Consider the following 17,922-nt stretch of genomic DNA (forward strand, 5'->3'; position numbering starts at 1 on the left):
AGGAACACTTTCAATATTTTTTTGGGAGGGGGGGGCAGTGTTAAGGAGTGCCATCCAAATATTGTGTCCAAAGTAATGATGTTTTCGATTGTAAGGCATGAGTTTAATTTCTTTTTTCTTGCTAAAATGAAAACCTCAGGCTCTACTTTTATTCATAAATGTTTTATTGAAAATGTGAACATAACTACTATACATCATATTGGCAATTGAATACAGGTTTAAGAGCATTGATCCAAAATATATATATATCTCTCTGAGAAATGAAAGCACGTCTAGTCGATAAGTGAACAGGCTACGGGAGGCAAATAAACAACATGGAAGTATGTACAGTACAATGAAACCCTGGAACGATGTGAATTTTTGGGCCACTTCTTTTAATTGTTGTCTAATTAAAAGCATGCATTTCCAGTTTTGTAATCAAAACAGCAAATAATTGGATTATTCTTAAATATAATAGCAACCACCAAATTTGGTGGGAAATGCATTTCATCAGACAACAATGGAAAGAAAGATCTTTCGAACAACAAGATCAAGGCACACTTTCATGCGTTTGCATTTTCTTCTTGCAAAGATATTTCACTGGTGCATGAAGACTCTTCCGCGGTTACCGCTTCCTTCTCTCCTGTGTCTTTCGAGTCGACCGGCTGCTTCTCTTCTGTATCTGTCGAGGTAGCTACTGACTCCTCTTCCGTCGAGTCGGCTTGCGAGTTCTCTAACGTTTGTGTGGAGTCACCCGCGTGCTTCTCTTCCGAGTGTGTGGATTTATCTGCCTCGTCTTCCGCGCGTGTGGAGTCTCCTGTCTGCTTCTCTTCGGGGAGCATCGAGTCACCTGCCTCCTTCTCCGCCTGTGCCGAGTCACCTGCCTCCTTCTCCGCTGGATGCGCCGAGTGGCCTGCCTGCTTTTCAGTCTGTGTCGAGTCGCCTGGTTCACTGTTGCGCGGGTTCGAGTCACCGTTTCTCTTAGCAACAGGAGTTGGCTCGATTTCTGGCTCGCTATCCGAGTCGATTAGAATGGGCTCTGTGCAAATGTTCTTTGCAGAGGAGGCGACGGTCTTGTTTCGGGCCATATTCGGAACGCCAGACTTGAGCCGACCGGGCCTGTCCCCCGAAGCGCTTTCAATCTGGGCGCTGGGGAAATCAATGTCGTGTTTGACTTTCTCGAGGGCCTGCGTGTCAAATCCGAGAAGTACAGCCAGGTTTGATTTCTCACATTCACTTTTGCATTCTCTCTGCATGGTCGCAAAGTGCTTGCATATGTGAGATTTCCATATCCAGAGGCTCGTGGACAATTTTTTCTCTTCGGCGGCGGTAGGATAAGGACGCTGATTGAAGTAGGACTGTAGGAACTTTTGGCGAGCCTCAAATGTCTTGTGCTCATTGTTTCGCTGATCCACAGCGAGGTCCCCGATACGTGTCTTCGTTATAGCGGTGGAAGGAAATGTTGAGTCTGTGCTCAGTTTGATCTTCTTGGAATAAGTGGCCACGCGTGTCGGCAGCACCCTCTTGAGCACGGGCATTCCGGCCGAGTTGAGCGTCAGGGCCGACTTGGCACCAAGACTGGCCTGCTTCCTTCCAACCGCTCTGCACTGGACGAGATGCAGCGTTATAGTGGAAGCCACCATGTTGCTCGTGTACACTCCCAAACAATGGATGCACTTGTAGGTCATCTTCTTTTCAACGGGATGCATCGTTTGGAGTACCTGATGTCGCTGCCTGAGGTGAAAGGCCAACGGATTTGCCACCGATTCTTTCACAGGGGTGCAACACAGCGGGCACACTGTCTTGCTCGTGTCAATCGCTTCCCTGTTTGTGCAGAAGGAACCTTCAAGCACTTGCGTCTGGGCGAGGGAAGGGGCCACTTTCCGGACAGACTTTTCTTTCGCCTCGGATTCGTTCATGTTAAAGGTGAGAACGTGAAGCTGGACGTTTTGTTTGATGGTGAGATCGAACATTAGCGCCGCCGACCCGGGTGGTCCTACAAAAACGTTAAAGTGGGCCTGCTGCTCGTGCTCAAGGAGTTTCTCAACACTGTGGAAAGAAGAGTGGCACTGTGGGCACGTGATGCCGTGTATTAGCAGATGGTTGAGCAGCGTATCACTGGGCAAGTAGCGGTTGCAAAGCAAACACTTGCTGGTGAAGTTGTGGATTTTCATGATGTACTTGGCCATGGCCCACACTATCCTCGCCTTGTGCGCACTTTCAAAATGAGCGCTGTAGAGGGTCTCGGGGAAGAGCTCGTTGCACACTGTGCATATCTTCCATTTCTGGGTCTGGGATGTGTTGGCGGCAGGCACATTGCCGCCGTCTGCGGTGGCAGTGCCGCAGGGGGCTTTTGCGTTGACCTGTTTGGCCGCCCCCAAAGACGGACTTTTACACACGGGGCCCGTGGGCTTCAGGTAGCCAATCACCGGTTGTGCTTTGGCGTTAACTGCGAGGGAGGACCCCCCGTTGAGAATCATCGAAGACTTCTGGGACATGCTCGGCAGACTGGAAACGACAACATTAGCGTGGCCGATCATGGCGGTTACCTGAGCGCCTATGCGCTCATGGTACTCGATGACGTGCTGCACCAGCGACTCGTAGGTTTTGGCTGTAAACTTGCAGCGTTTGCAGAGAATGTTGTCTCCGTTAAAAGAAGCGCCGTTAAGGAGTGACGACTTGGGGATGATGCGCAGATACGGCGCGACGACGTGCTTGAAATGTTCCCGGTAGATGTGCCTTCTCACGGCATTGTAGAGACTGTCACGATAGGTGCATTTTTTGCAGAAGTACAAAGACCTCGTACCACCGAGGCCAGACTTGTTTGTGGCTACTTGTCTCTGTTTGGCTGCATTAATCCTGGATATCTGCTGGTCCAATTTGTCCTTGTGGAATACTCTAACATGAATCTCCAATGTTCTCTTGTTTGCAACAAACGTGCAGTACGAGCAGTTAAGAAGAACTTTATCCTGAATCAATCTCTTGTGCGCATGGCGGTAGTGATTCTTGTAACCCGCGTAGGTTGCGGAAGAAAAGCGACATTCTCTGCAGCAGTAAGGCCTTGATCGGTAGTTCTACGTGGAAAAAGAAGATGCATTACATGGCGTGCTGATTTCAATGCAAGCACTTAAAATGAGAAAAAGCTTTACCTGTATTTTGGAGAACGAAGGATGCCAGCCACATATATCAGTGTGCACGGTCTCATGGAAAACTTCCTCACCAGGACTAAAATCTTTGAATTCCTGGAAGAATGAACAGAAAACACACATTTAAAAAAAAGTCCATAATATGGAACAACTAGCAGAAGGAATCAAACGAATTAATACTCACATTTACCGCCTCCTTGCAGAACTCCAGTCCAATATCTTCGAGTGCAATTTTCACCTGTTTCCTGGCTTTCCTCAGTTTGGTCAAGTCGTTCACAGGGATTTGATACATCGCTCCTGACAGACACATTTACAACGTCCACTCAGAGCGTTTTCTTACACACAAACCTCTGTGTAAAAACAGATTTAACCAAAACTTGACCATGAGGCCCGACTCTGCTTGGGCGGGCGGGCAAGCTTCGATCAAGGCGTTTCGCACGACTGCGAATCAGTGCTATCGCATTCAGGAGCCTTTCCACTAAGCCGATCGGTGTTATTGAACAAAAGCAAGACTCGTTTTGTCAACTTTGTGCGCCAGCGATGATGTGGTGGCTAATATTAGCTGTTGTGTTAGCTCCCCTCGGTACGATTAGCCCTCTTAGCGTCACAGCATCCTTTTTGATAGGACCGCTATTGCTTTCTTCGATGTGTGTGCATTTTTCTCACCGGGGGTGATAAGCCAGGATTGGCTGATGAGCTCCGTGGACAGGTGACAATAAATAAATCAATTTAGCGGCCCTGCTGAGACTTCCTCAGTTCAAAAAGCCGGTGCGGATGCTCTGTTTTGCGGCTAGCTCACAAGCTAGCTAGCTTGCAGCTATTGCAAGCGCTTGGAATTCCGCAGCGAGCCGACGGAAGGAGGGTTGACACGATAAGAGAAAGGATGCAAGCGTTGCGGAGACCAACGTCGTCCACAATGATTCTGTCAGCACCACCCAGTGCCCAGCCTGAAAACTGAAAGCCGCCCGCTACCCTGCCTCAGGTAAGGTAAAACACCAAAGTAAACCAACTCCGATTCCAAAATGGCGAGTAGGGAGGGAAAAAAAACGGAAGTCCTAAGAGGCACTTGTCTCCACAGCCAGTGTTGAATTTCACTTTTGAAATGAAAATTATTTTATTTTCAGATTTAAATCGCTCTGGATTATGACGCTGCTCACCCCCAGCAAAATTAGCTGTGCCTGGCCACGTGCAAACAGAATGATCTAATCTGATGCCGTTTGACCAGGGTAGGTCAACATATCACTTCAAAATAGTTTTATTTATCAAAACGAAACTTATTTATTCTAGTTATTGTGCATTTACTTTATGCAGTTAAATCTTGTACATTTTAGGTGTCAAATTTAAGGCCCGGGGGCCAAGTTTGACCCCACTGCTTTATTTCATGTGGCTTGCTGAACCAAATCATGCACATTCTCTTCATGTTTCTTCTTCTTTATGAAAATTACAAATCGTAATCTGACCTGTCCTTTATACATGTGTTTTACTGTACATGGTTTTACAATCAGAAATGAGTAATTAGCATTTTCTTTTAACGTCATTTAACATCATTTCATTTCACTTATCTAACAATCTGTCTGTCATTCTTAATTTGCCCTGAAAAATCACATGAAAAAGCCTGTTCAATTTTTTTTATTCCAGCGTTTCCATCACTTCCAAGACAACAATGCGAGGACCTGTCATTATCAATGTGGTCACTTTCCTGTAGTCCAGGTAGAGTACACACTGACCGTTCACCTGACACAGTAACTGCCGTACCTAGATTAAAAAAGGCAGCTTTTGAAGGAGACACTTGTGTTTTTTTTATTGAGCAATATGTTCTTGTTTTTATTTGCAGTGTCGCACGCCACAGGCATGACGATTCTAACCTTGACTCCGGCAGCTGCTGCGGGGCTTCCGGGGTCAACGGCTTGCACATAACAAGGAGCCGCGCCTCTAATGACAAAGCCCCAGCCAAGTGCATCACCCGTCACCTGCGATCACGGTAAGGGAATTTGTTTTTTCAATTCATATTTTTAGAATCGCGATAAAACAACACCTTGAACCTTTAAGTGTGTGGCAGATTATGCTAGACGCATAATAGTAATACAGCATATATACTTAAAAAACAAAATCCATAGCAACTCACCGTCAACACTCTCTTGGTAAATTGCGCTCCAGGTGCCAGCAACTCTTCGCAAGTAAAATGTCTTTTAAGAACTGCAAGATCAATCATTTCAATGTTAACCAAACAATTGGACAACAGTACATACCGCATTTGACTTGTACACTTGCCCGAGTCTGGGTTACATCTTGCGGCTGAGGTCAAAGACAGCTGAGCAATCGGGGGGAATCCTGCAGAGTGAAGCTGAAGGGAACTCGAGCTGCCTCGCCGGCCACCGGTCACAATTTTAAGCTCTTGCCTGGCTCCCACTATTGTTAAATTGCGTGAATCACTTGAAGAGGAATATGCGATAACCGGTGAAGAAAATGCACGTTTTTTCAACCTGACTGAAAACCAGCAGCAGGCTCCAGGGGCGGATTTTTGTGGAGAACAAACGGACTGTCCGGTTGGCTGTCTTCTTGTGACGACGCCACTTTGCCTTGACAATTGTCCTGCTCGTTTTCACTCAGCAGTTCGGACAAACGTCGTCTGCGCCGGAAGTTGATGCGGAATTGATAGAGAAGCCCACTGTCAAAGAAATCGTGTTTTTTGGCCACTATTGAAGAAAAAAGACGAATATTAAGCTGTATTTGTCGTTTCCGGTCGCCAAGCGTCATGTGCTTGCCGTTCTCCCACCGTGCTGAATGATGCCTTGCTCTTGTAAAGCGCGGCACAGCTCCAGACCCTGGCACCGGCTCACTGCCTCTCCATTTTGGAGGAGCCAATCAATTAGCTGGCAGCCAAGAAAGGAGCGCTGGTACGCAACACCGTGCTCCTCTCTCAGCTGCAGAATGGAGTGCTTGTCCCCAATGAGACTAAACCCAAAGAAGAATGCAGATCTTATTCGGGGTTAGAAATAAGAGTGTCGCGTTAACTCAGAAAATACTCCAACCATAACGCTAATCTGACCGATTGCATTTCTTAGCTCATTGTTGTGGTTAGTGTTTGATCTGTGCTGCTTGTTTAAGCTCTTACTGTTCATACAGTCGTTGTCCTCTCATGAAGATTTTCACTTCTTTATTGAAGGGAAATGTACCATCGTCTTTGCGGAAACGATATAGCAGTTTGGCATCCTTGAATCCAGACCTATCACAAACTACCAAAAAAAATTGTCTTCAAAAAAAAAAAACCAATAACATGGTTTTACATTCTTCTTTTACTTTCAATTTACCATGGTGCACAATGTCCTGATCCATGAGGTGCTGCATCAGATGTACGGCCGTTGTCCGATCCGGCGCCTCCTTATGGTTCACGAGCCAGGTGACGAGCTCCTCGGCTACAAAGCAGTTTGGGTATGTTCGTAGGTGGTAGCGTCTGTCCTTGATCAGTTTTCCATCGTGAAGCCTCAACCTTGAAGGACGTTTATTGACATCACGCAATGGAGCTCTGAAATGTGTCTGTCTGTTTCATCCTACCTGAGTTGTTCTCCGGCAATCATGACTTCAGCCTTGTGCTGACGAGCAAGGGCCTTTCTCCTGATGCTACTTGTTCGCTCCATGTTTGTATCATCTAATGACTGGAGCGTCCGAGTAAAGCTAACACTTGCTTGTGGCCCTTATGTGTTTACAAAATAGACATGGGCCGAATATCATGTGGGAAAGAGGTTGTGTATACATGGATGAAAAGAAGCAGACAGAGATGACATTCACTCAAACAGTCATCACTTTTTGCTGATCTATTTTTAGTTTACCTTGACTGGGGTCAGACGAGCACCACTGCAACATCTAGTTGCCTTTTTTTTTCTTCCTTTCTTACTCAAACAATGTCCTCAAACCCTTCCTTTAGTGAACATCACTGCGTCAGCAAATTTATTGGGACGCCTGCGGTTAAACAAATGTCCACGGTGTGGCAGTATTGACTCGTGGAGTCTCAGACGGTGGTGTCAGGTGACTCGTTTTGTTTTTTTTGTCCACGAGATGTAACGGACAGTGTTGGTTTACTGATTGCTCGTTTTGACAGCAACCGAAACATGTTATTTGCCCATTTTGTATCTTGTGCATACTTGCATACTATGCAATGCATGTATGGCACGAATATAATTGGTAAAATAGCGACAAAAGTGGGTGCAAGTCAGACACGTTGCAAACTCTATGCAGGCTGTAATGTGCGTGACGTGTGTTGGTCAAGTGATGGTCACGAGCAGCTCTTGGCTCTTGCCTTTATGCAAATGGACTCCTGCGCGCTGTGATTGGTGAGCAGCGTGGAGGTGTCGTCTGGAGGGCGGGGACACGGAGCCTGGGCAGCTTTATGAACTAACTGTTCCCCTCCTTTGCACAGTCAGACGTGCGCGTCTAGTCCTCAGGCACAAGTGGAGCTTTGCTTGGTTCTGTCCGTTGGATGCTGCTGGAGTTGCGTTTTCTCTTCCGGAGCGAAATCGAATTTTTATGAAGGTTTTCCTTTGGGGCGAATGAGTGTAATTTCAACGACTGCATGAACCTAGTTGTGGACATTTCGGAGCTCTCGCAAGGTGAAGATGAGCAGTGAAACGCACTCGCATTTGGGACTGCAGAAGCCCTCGATGACTTTCGTCAGCGACTTTGACTTAATGAAGTTCGGCGTGAAAAAGGAGGCCGTGCAGGCCATGGAACGATCCCTCATCGGGCCCTGCAACCAGCTCCACAGACCAGACTCGGTGTCATCTACCCCTGGGAGCACACCTGGCAACTCCATGCCCTCGTCGCCAAACCTCCCTCCAAACGAGCTGCGAAACAACCCCGAGGACTCCTTTTGGATAACTACCAACGGGGCTTACCCTCACCCTCAGATGTACCCTCAAGCTTTTGGGCTGACCCCAGAGGATGCAGTCGAGGCGCTCATCGGGGCCACCACGCAGCAGGGACACCCGCCCGCGCCTCACGGCCACCAGCAACCACCATTCCCGATCGAGTACGAAGGCTACAACCAGCTCGGCGAGACCGCGCATCACTACTCGGAGCTTTCGGGTGCCCCAGAAATGCTCCCGAGTAGCCACTGCCAAGACCCCTTTCTCAAGAACGACATGGGCAGCGCCTCCCCACAGTTGCCCGACGAGGTCAGCGGAGCGCACCACAACCATGGCCACCTTCAGGGGCAGCACCGGCGAGCCAACCCCGAGTGTCACTTTTCAGATGACCAGCTGGTGTCCATGTCGGTCAGGGAGCTCAATCGGCTCCTCCGGGGCCTCAGCAAGGACGAAGTCATGCGCCTCAAGCAGAAGCGGCGGACCCTGAAAAACCGAGGCTACGCGCAATCGTGCCGCTACAAGCGCGTCCAGCAGAAACACATCTTGGAGCACGAGAAGACCAGCCTGGTGTCCCAGGTGGAGCAGCTCAAACACGAACTCAACAGGCTGGTGCGAGAGAGGGATGCGTACAAAATGAAGTGCGAGAAACTGTCCGGTCCAAACTGTTACCACGAAACCGGGTCAACCAGCGACAACCCTTCCTCGCCCGAGTATATCATGTGAAGTGTGTTGATTCTCTGCAAGGAGTGAGACGTATGTGCTATATATCCTCTCCAAAAACCAGCAGCCAACTTCGCTTTTCAACAATCACTTGCTCATTGTTTAATTCATGTAAGATTCAAATATCAAATAATTGTAGAGCGGTTCAACAAGTGACGAATGAAGGCGCTCAACGAAGCATGCATGCAGGACATGTGAGCTGTTTATATCTGCATTTTGTGTCAAATCACATACTTGAAATCATCCCCAGCAGTTTCTTTTTATTTACATTTTAACCCCACTTGATTTTGCTTTTGCTTAGATTTTTTTTTTTTTTTTGGTATTATCGCTATCTTGTGAATTCAAATATACATTGAAGACAATGATGCTAGTTTTCTCCGCAGCATTATTTTTACCGAGCTGATTCTGCTGGACAGACGTCTGAATTCTTTACACTTGCTTATCGTTTTGTAAAGAAAACACAATTATGCAAATTGCTTTTGTGTTTTTCATATACTAAGGATCAATAAAATGATTGTGACTTTTTATACCAAATATCATGTCTTTGTGTCATTTTTCACTTGTACATTTTTGGGCCATTTAAGTCTACTATTTCTATAAGAGTGCAATCATTGGAAATGTCACAGCAAATTACTTTTCCGGCAAACGAAGGGCCAAGTGCTTTCGCCGCTTCCATGACCTTTAGTCTTCAAGGAGCGCCGCTTCCTGTGCGATCCTGACATGCAAAAGCGCTGGCAGGGGCTGTGGGGCACAGATAAAGCACAGTGGAAATCAGGCTTCCCCTCTTCTCCCTTCCTCAGACAAACACATCACATCTGTATTCTGTGACAGGGGAAGAGAGAGTCGGCAATCCGCAGCAGCCCGGCGCGTGCACACTCCTCTGGACACCTCGAAAGGAATGTTTGCACTTGATACCTTCTTTCCCCCCCCCCCCCCCCCCTCTCTCTCTTTTCTGCACCGTTTGCCACTTTGTAATCCATAAGCACGCTTCCTCAACACATTTCCTTCTCAGTTCAGGAGTGCAATAATATTTGGATGACCAAGCTCCTGCCCAGGCTAACATGATAAGAGTTCTCACAAACGACTTTCGAGCCTACTTCAGTGACCCTTCTGCAAGACCTAAGCAGGTGGCTTTACTTAAGGGCAGCATCTTTTTGACGGGGCACCGCTTTCTCTCATGTTTGACCCCTGACTGTTTTTTCGCTCGCCCTGCTCACCACAGGTGCAAAAGCGCTTTCCCTTTGAAAACAGGCTTTGGTCCTGTACTTCTTGCTTCTGGGACTCCATTAATCACGTAGCAGATGAGATGGCAGACAATATGCTAACTGATCGCAATATAGATTGGCACCCAATACATGAGCTGTGTCTGTAATGTCCCTTTTATAACAATTATAATGATATATTGATTTGTATTTCATCACGTACACGTCACAATATTTCCAAAATTCACTCTTAATGATGAACTTGTTTTACATTTTATGCTGTCACATGTCACGGTAGATGACGCAACTCGTTCGGTTTAGCTTGTAATATTTGTCTTTATTTACTTGGCATGTTCTAAAGCTTTTTACGCCCTTTCAAGAAGCGGTTCGTTGGAATCTTTGACCACGATCAACCATCGCATTTGGCTTTAGAGGCATCAGCAGCCTAATAACAGTGCTTGTGTTGGCAGGGAGAGAGTCTTTGTGGTGCCTGTATGACAATGCGCCGGCTGCCATTGTAGAAACGATTAGCCAGCTCTTTTCCCTCGAATGTAATAGGCTGGAGCCCGCCGCTCATCCGCCCCCCCTCCCCACTCCACTGCAAAGACCCCAAGCCCACAGTGCCCGAGGCAGGCTACTGAGTCAGCAGGAGGGAAAGGTGTCTGCACGTCTGTGGCATCAGAATGGAGAAAGGGAATGATTGCACACGGAAAAAAAAAAGAAAAGCCGATGATGAAGCGGGTTAAAGAGGAAGCATCATCATGTCTTGAATTCTTTCAAAATCCCTACCGCAGAGTTCTTTTTCAAATGGTGACCAATTGACACAATGTATAACGCTTAAAGATGTTTACGGGAAAATGTGAGCTTTGCCAGTGTTTGGCTGCGTCTCAGACAGAAGAATGCTGCAGAGAGTCGCCATTGTGTGGGCACAGGCAGAGGAATGCAGGCACACACGCGGACACCAATGAACACAACCGGAGGCCTCCGACCTCAAGAGATGGCCTGGGCCAAAAGATACGAGAGTTCAGCAGAGAACTTCCTATTTGGACCCGGGGACTGACTTCAGAAGTGCCTGTCAGAGATTAGATGGACACAAATGTCAGTTAATCAGCTGGGTCAACATTTGTTGGTTACAAACAAATACCGCTGATCAAGGAGCAAACTGACGATTGTTGCTAATCTTTGACATCAGTCGGTCAGTTTTGACCGCTAAAATCTGGCGGGCTCCAGTTGCAGATTGGTTTTTCTTGACAGTTGTTTTGCAACAGAAAAGCGATGGTCGTCTGCAAGCACCCTGTCACGTGAGGCGCAGAGCAGTGATTTGGACGCTGGACAGGATGGACAAGGGGCTTCCTCTTTCACTTCCTATATGAGGAGCCAGTCAAGTGACTCTTTGTGAGAGCGTTAAGCTTGTATGTCGCAGGAAAACGCAGCTTGGATGGCTGCGGTTTCCGCTCAGGATGTCCAGTCGTTTCTGGGCAGTTGTGACATGGTGAATCACGCCGTGATCACACACGTCGCACGCACGCAAAATGAGCAGTCGTTTGATTACATCAGAAAAATGGCGATTCTTTGCTTTTGCTTCAAAATTGCACTTGTGTTCATTCATGTCCTTCAGGGACATTTTTTTTTCTACATCCTGACCGATTCCTCAGTCATTATGAACGTAATACTTGGTAATGACTAACGTTATCACATGCCGCGCTCCGTGAGATTCTAGCGAGCGGTTTAATATGTAGCTCCTCAACGACAATAAAACTTCTGGAGTTATCTTTAAGGCTTCCCAGTGTTCTGCCTGTTTACGCGTGAACTTCTGGGGATCTGATAGGAGGCACTGCTGATAAGGAACTTGTCACGTTTCACTGGACACCACCGTGGCAGCTTCGACAAAGTCCCGTCACATTACCGAGCGTGTACTTTGGTCACGGGACAAAGGGTGAACCTCTGTAATGTAATAATTATACAGATTCCTGCCATCTTGATAGAACGAGATTGGAAAGCAACTGATGTTCCTGTTTGTGATGGACACGTCTTTCTGCTTTTTTAGCGTGACGCTGCAACTTTGAAAGGGGGGGGGGGGGTTATCCAAGAAAGCCGAGCTCTTTCCCTTTCTTTCCCTGTTAGGATTTCCTGTCCTGTTTTATGGGGGTCATGCAGCTGGCAGGCGCCCTCCGTAATAATGACAGGCAACCATTAGTGGACAGTAGAAAGACAAGCCACGGAGGTTAACTGGGCCGAAGCCCGCTTCCTATCTTTAGGCCTGATAATTGTGTCTCTTAGTTTGGGAAAAGCAAAGGTTTGCTGATTAAGGCTCGGCGTCTTCTCAGATGCAAGCGTGCGGCAAACTGCCGAGTTCAACTTCGCTTGGACGGAGCCAACACACGCATGCTATCTCTTATCTCCTGAATACAACATGACACATTGACATCTAGAAAATCACCGGTGTTGTTTTTATTGTCTTTTTTCTTCTTTTTTTTTTCCCCCCTCAAGAGGCCTCGACAAAAAAGTCTTTTAGAGGATTTTAATCTGTACAAACTTTTTTATTTTATGAATCTCTGTTGATCCTAATATGGTGGACAAGACAATATGGCTGTGGTCATGTGTTCTTGAGAACTCTAACAGGACTGCTTGAAACTGGGTGTGTCACTCTCCCACTAATGTGTCATGTTAACATCTCTGTCGTGTCATAACTTGTATCTCATGGCTCTCTAATGGTGCCTGTGAAACTTGAAGTCATGTTACCACTTTACAGCGCTACAAGTCTTGTCCACACCCAACATTGGGTGGGATCACTTTTTTGACAGTCAGGGAGGAGAGACCAATTCACAGACTGCCAGGGATCTATTTCGAGCCTTTACACGACAGTGAACCCAATCTTGTTCTTGGTTCACATACAGGAAGTATGCTACTCTGAGTTTGGTTTGACTTACTTTAAATTCTTTCTGACATCGGATCTACTCTTAGATATTGCAAAGTTATTTGTTGAAAATACTGGTCGTGATATTTGAAGCGACACTATTTGCACACTCTAAAAACGTACACGTTCTGTTGTGCATTTGATGCCCACTTGTTTTTTTGCAGATGAAAAATAACGCAATCGAATCATGAATGTAATTTCTACCAAATAGCGAAAAAGAAAGTCAGCCCATCTCTGCCTATTTCAGTTTCCCCCGTGAATGTCAGGACTCAAGATAATTAAGTCTGACGTTTGAAGAGCTTTCTTGTCACCATTCAACAGCTTGGTACCCTCAAGTGATATTCACTTTGTTAGAGCAAGTATGCTCTTCATTCTGAAGGCCATCCCACTTAAGAGGAGAAGGGTCAGATTGCTCCACGTCAGCACTCTTCTGATTAAGCTAGAAACTTTCAGGCATTATGTTCGTTCGGTGCTTAGTTAAGGGCAACGTACGTGTAGATTTTAAGGGGCTCCCCGATCCACTGCCAACATGTTTGAGAGCAGCAGCCCCTGAGTGCTAGCTAACATGTCCAGGCTGCATGACAACATATGTTGGTGACCTTTGACTCCAAGCGCTGACCTGAGCCCACATACTGTCAGGTGTTGCGCAACATTCAACTGTCTTAATAGTTGGCGAGACTCACCGTCTGTTTCCCGTATTTGTTCTGGACAACACACACACACATCTGAGAAGATCGTGAAAAATGTAGATTGGAGGAGCAGAGGAGATCCCACTTTGGATCAGGACCAAAATGTGTAGTGTTACAGATGCAGTAGCTACACATGCTAATTTTGTTTTTAAGATTTATGCATGAGGATTTAAGGATGTCCTGGGGTAAAATATACAACAGAAATATTTACACTGTTTACATAGCCAAAGTTTTTTTTATATTTATGAATTATATGTTGTCTAATCGGCTAACAAAAAAAAGTCCTCCTTGGCTCTTGCACAGTTTAATAATATCAAAGGCCAAAAAGTGTATGCTTGGCACAAAACATTTGCTCTCGGATTGTCAGCTTCAAGTCTCTTTTGTGAATGTGAGGTCAAAAGGGCAGCGCAAGTGGGAGTGACAGTAGAAAGGCAGGCCGATGGGGCTAAATTTAAATCCGAAGAGGAACAGCCTTGACTCGTGTGTGGACCCTCTTTCCATACCACGTTGTCAGCATCCACATGACTTTGTGCCAGTTTTTTATTTGAATACACCATTTGAATGGCTTGAGGTGTTGGCGGTTGATTGGTGGAGTTGGTGGAAAGCTCGAGCATCGGCCTTTCCCACACAGCAAACTCGGAGCATTTTCACTGAAGCTTTATCAAGCTCCGATCACCCGATAGATCGTTTGGAACTTTAGATTCTGCATAAGAACCTTTCACGATTACCATAAGAAGTTCAATCCTCTCAAGGCGCATTTCTTGGATGAATTGAGGCTGGAGAGACGTGTGCTTTCCAGTCAACAGTGAACCTGTCAAATAATAGCCAAATGACAAAAGTGTGTCAGTTATGCCTTCAGTGAGTCTTTTTTGTTTTCAGTGCGGCTCGCCTCGAGGGCTACTTGAGCATGCACACCTATCTGCGCCGCTATCTCGACAGTATATCTGTGTCAGCAGCGGACTGAGACAGGATCATGAGAAATGGAGGCGATCCTGGTCCTCAGGCCCACAGATAGGGGTGTGCTCTTAGACGTAAACAGGTTTTATGTGCGTCTATGTGTATTTATCAGCTTTGGAAAGGTGGCATGACGAGACTTCCCACAGGAGAGAGGCTTGTCATCCCACACTTTCCTCTCCTCGCTCATCTTACTCAGTCACATGCTTCTTATCTCTGCATCTGCCAGGCCATTACGGGTTGCTGTGAGCCGCAGTGCCATCAGTTTAGTTTCCATTCGGCTTGTCCTCATCAGGGTGAGCTGACTTTGGGCACCCTGGATTGCCCGTCGATTAGCCTAGCATGTATCCTTTGGGAATGTGGGAGAAAAGCGAAAACCCAGGTGAGCACGGGGTGAGCATGCCAACTCCACACAGCGAGGCCCAGAGCTGAACCCTGAACCGCAAAAGTGTGAGGCAGCCACGAAACTCCACCATGCTGCCCCACTGCGTTGTCATTTTTATATTTAACGAAGATGCAAATTCCGGCAGCGACGACATCATAAAGGTGACGCCTTGGCTCCATTGTGAGCCAGCATCACAACGAGAGCTTGACCTTGCCTTTTGCCTCTTGGCTGTCTGACAAAGCAATCGCCCGTGCTCTGGTGCAGCACAGCCGTCCTCTAAATGAAAGTAGCACGGAGACGAAGGGCAAAGAGGCCTATGGAATATCAATGTGCAATGCTCTCATTTAAGATTAAAGCTTTGAATAGAACCCTATGGAGTCGCTCGCCTAAGAAATGCTTGACATTTTACCCTTGCTGACTCTGGATAAAAAGGTGTCCTGCCCCTCCGGTAGCATCACCTCCGCTAACTAGTGGCCCCTCCTCAACTTCCACCACCCCCTCCCTCCTCCAAATTCATTGTGAAGTTATTGACTGAGGCTCTAGCCACACTTGGAACAAATAAGTAAAATGGATCCTCTTACTGGCGGCGTATGATAAGAATACTGAAATACCCAAAAGTGTGCGGCTCAGCAAAATGACAAAGTGTAGAAGGGGAAATATGAAGCCTCTGTGATAAACCCTGAAAAAAAAAATGTACCACTAGATGGATACGTGCAAGAAAATATGCACTGACGACGTATATTTAATTGTGAGTCTTATATGCCAGTTTATGCTAATACTAAAAATGCTACTTTTTGAAATACAACGTATGACCAAGTAGCAGCCTTGCTTCAGCTTCAATTTAAATCTAAAATATTGCCTTACCGCTGCACATTTCTTGATGACTATTCCCGCGTAATGTTAATTGTGCTTTTGGTTAAAAAGAAAAAGAAGTAACGATTTATATTTAAACGATCTCATTCAAAGTACTGCAGCTATACTGAAAGTGCAGATGGGAGTATATATATTTAACTAGTGTCATCTCTTTGAGCACACTATAGAGAATGATTTAAAAATGTAGTCTATATGGTGCTAACCGCACTCGTGATAAACAGAATTCCACATCACGCTCCGACTCTGCAGTTAACTGAATCAATGCAATTCCACTTGTGCTGATCTTGCAAACTGAGACCCTTCCCCCATCCTCTCTCTCGCTCTCTCTCGCTCTCTCTCGCTCGCTCTCTCTCGCTCTCTCGCTCTCTCACTCTCTCACACACACACACACACACACACCCTCGTGGGGCAGGTCTACCCGTCGTAGCGTATTAGCAGTGGAAGTCGTCACACAATCAAGACAAGGCAGAGTACGAGACGTCAGGCCAATTTGTTTCCTTCTTGGCGCTCCATCACATTAGCAGCAGAGCCATACCCTTGAGCTAAATCTAAGTTCACACAGAGGGAGCGGGCTGCTGGACAGCATTGTCAGCACCTTTTCGACGGCTGCTGACATGCAGGCGCAGACTGACGTGGAGGAAAAAAACACAACAACAAAAAAAAAACAGGATGGTTTGAAATACGGTCCTACGGGTGTTCCCTTTTTTTATGGGCTTGTCGTTCTTATCCTGAGGCGAGAAGCGAGAACATTTAACAAAAATGCGCCACAGTCAGAGGTTCGGCTCATCAGAGTATTTAGTCAAGTAGAGGGATTTCCGCTCTGATTCGGGTCACAGCCTAAATGTGCTACGACTCCCCGAGTCAGAAGACAAATACAACCCAACAAAGCCAGTCAATAGTTCAATTATCTACGTGTCTGCTTTAATTAAACATATAATTGATCAGTCAAGGACAAATTATAGTCATCCCATTACCCATTAATCTAAAAGATTTGGCATGACCACCACTTGACCTCATTGTGGAGTGAGTGGCCCTAATGTAGCTACTGTTGGCTGCATTTCCCGTCATAATATGTCCAAAAGCGGCTCCGGTTTAGCTAAAATAGTTAGAGGGGAAAACAGCATCATACTGCTTACGTTTGACTTTTCTAACTGAATTCATGAATATATATGAATCCATCTTGGATCTCAATCTGAAGCTCCCTCCAGCTGCTGCCATTGTCTTTGTTGTCTCAGAGTGATTTTTTTTTTTTGCAAGATGCTTCAAGTGTTAGCCTGCAAATCCTGACCAGGCTGTTTTTTTTTTTTAAATATATGTGAACCTGTATTTTGCTAGAGTCTCAATTGTTCGAATAATGGCATCTCGCATTTTCATGGCAAGCTTGCAAAAATAATAGGAATTGCAAACCATACTAATTTGTTCACCAGTGCAATTTCTGTGATTTTTGATCTTATGCACACAATTTAAGCACATTCCTCCTTCTTTTATGACTGAAAATTTTGAAAAAAGCAACTTGTATAGCATGTCCTTGTCGTACTCTCCCAAGTATGACAAGCCAAGAACGGCACACGCGCTTTGCGTGAATGTATGGCCAACCTTTGGACTTCACCACTACTCGCCTTAATAGCTCAATCTTATGGATCATTTGAAAGCCTGCTGAGACAGACAGATAGCTAATGGATTGCAAGGCAAATCAATGACCAGATCAATAGAAGACTCGTCAATAAATGGATAGAGCGCCACTGTAATAGACACCAGAGTTAACGGTGAACGTTGTAGAACAACATTGTGTGCCACACTCGCCTTGTGCGGGCCGTCCTGGCTGATAAGGTGTCCCGTTGAATAATGCAGACAACAAACTCATTGACACAAGAACGCTACATACGTGACATTTAGAGGGCCAAACCCCAAAAACAATGGACTGAATAAATAAAACATCCCCAGCAGTCTCATGTGATTTTGCCTTAAAGGCAGTGAGGCAGCACCCCACAAAAACAAGCAGTTGATGTTATATATATATTTTTCATTCTATTTCATAATATTTGATGCAGAGGACAAAACACACTGGACTGCTTGTTTTTGGAATGTGCAAAGAGTACCTCAGGGCCTTACCAAAATTCAAAGTTTTTTTTTTTTTCTTCTCTCAGAGCAAAGATTAGGAGACGAATGCAACAATTTGTTTCAGCTAAAAGACG

At 46.0% G+C, this 17,922-nt stretch overlaps 4 protein-coding genes across 5 annotated transcripts in view; 2 read left to right on the forward strand and 2 right to left on the reverse strand.

Annotated features, from left to right (window-relative positions):
- Positions 1-143: 143 nt before the first annotated feature.
- Positions 144-3,970, reverse strand: adnpa (activity-dependent neuroprotector homeobox a). Of its 2 annotated transcripts, XM_037251710.1 has the most exons (5): positions 3,795-3,970; positions 3,310-3,423; positions 3,129-3,221; positions 923-3,053; positions 144-859 (listed from the first exon to the last, which is right to left on the reverse strand). In XM_037251710.1, the coding sequence occupies exons 2-5, from the start codon at positions 3,415-3,417 to the stop codon at positions 543-545; spliced, it is 2,649 nt and encodes an 882-aa protein (XP_037107605.1). In that variant the 5' UTR covers positions 3,418-3,423; positions 3,795-3,970; the 3' UTR covers positions 144-542. The 2 variants fall into 2 exon arrangements, with proteins under 2 accessions (XP_037107605.1, XP_037107604.1); XM_037251709.1 differs by having other exon boundaries at positions 144-3,053.
- Positions 3,971-4,754: 784 nt separating this feature from the next.
- si:dkeyp-97e7.9 (DEP domain-containing mTOR-interacting protein) lies at positions 4,755-7,204 on the reverse strand. The gene is made up of 9 exons (XM_037251719.1): positions 6,681-7,204; positions 6,437-6,615; positions 6,241-6,361; positions 5,902-6,080; positions 5,609-5,821; positions 5,397-5,534; positions 5,251-5,321; positions 4,991-5,095; positions 4,755-4,880 (listed from the first exon to the last, which is right to left on the reverse strand). Exons 1-9 carry the CDS (start codon positions 6,761-6,763, stop codon positions 4,755-4,757), a joined length of 1,215 nt encoding a protein of 404 aa, XP_037107614.1. The 5' UTR covers positions 6,764-7,204.
- The window catches only part of si:ch211-232b12.5 (zinc fingers and homeoboxes protein 3), a 38,112-nt gene continuing 25,187 nt past the window's right edge, over positions 4,998-17,922 (forward strand). The window contains exon 1 of the mRNA XM_037251713.1: positions 4,998-5,106. The gene's annotated coding sequence lies outside the window, so the exon portion shown is untranslated. The remainder of the gene's footprint in view (positions 5,107-17,922) is intronic.
- On the forward strand, positions 7,524-9,241 carry mafbb (v-maf avian musculoaponeurotic fibrosarcoma oncogene homolog Bb). The gene has a single exon (XM_037251720.1). It carries the CDS (start codon positions 7,739-7,741, stop codon positions 8,708-8,710), a length of 972 nt encoding a protein of 323 aa, XP_037107615.1. The 5' UTR covers positions 7,524-7,738; the 3' UTR covers positions 8,711-9,241.

The sequence above is a fragment of the Syngnathus acus genome, chromosome 5 (genome assembly GCF_901709675.1).
Source record: "Syngnathus acus chromosome 5, fSynAcu1.2, whole genome shotgun sequence".
Taxonomy (NCBI): Eukaryota; Metazoa; Chordata; class Actinopteri; order Syngnathiformes; family Syngnathidae; genus Syngnathus; species Syngnathus acus.

Bases quoted from the DNA above. Each gene is read 5' to 3' on its own strand.
- adnpa (XM_037251709.1), bottom strand. From the start codon at position 3,417: ATGTATCAAATCCCTGTGAACGACTTGACCAAACTGAGGAAAGCCAGG. The intron at 3,222-3,309 runs GTGAGTATTAAT...TCATTCTTCCAG, and splicing joins TCTGCAAGGAGGCGGTAAAT to GAATTCAAAGATTTTAGTCC. The intron at 3,054-3,128 runs GTAAAGCTTTTT...TTTTCCACGTAG, and splicing joins CTTCGTTCTCCAAAATACAG to AACTACCGATCAAGGCCTTA.
- si:dkeyp-97e7.9 (XM_037251719.1), bottom strand. From the start codon at position 6,763: ATGGAGCGAACAAGTAGCATCAGGAGAAAGGCCCTTGCTCGTCAGCAC. The intron at 6,362-6,436 runs GTAAATTGAAAG...TTTTTTTGGTAG, and splicing joins TCAGGACATTGTGCACCATG to TTTGTGATAGGTCTGGATTC. The intron at 5,822-5,901 runs GTGGGAGAACGG...TTTCTTCAATAG, and splicing joins GCAAGGCATCATTCAGCACG to TGGCCAAAAAACACGATTTC.
- mafbb (XM_037251720.1), top strand. From the start codon at position 7,739: ATGAGCAGTGAAACGCACTCGCATTTGGGACTGCAGAAGCCCTCGATG.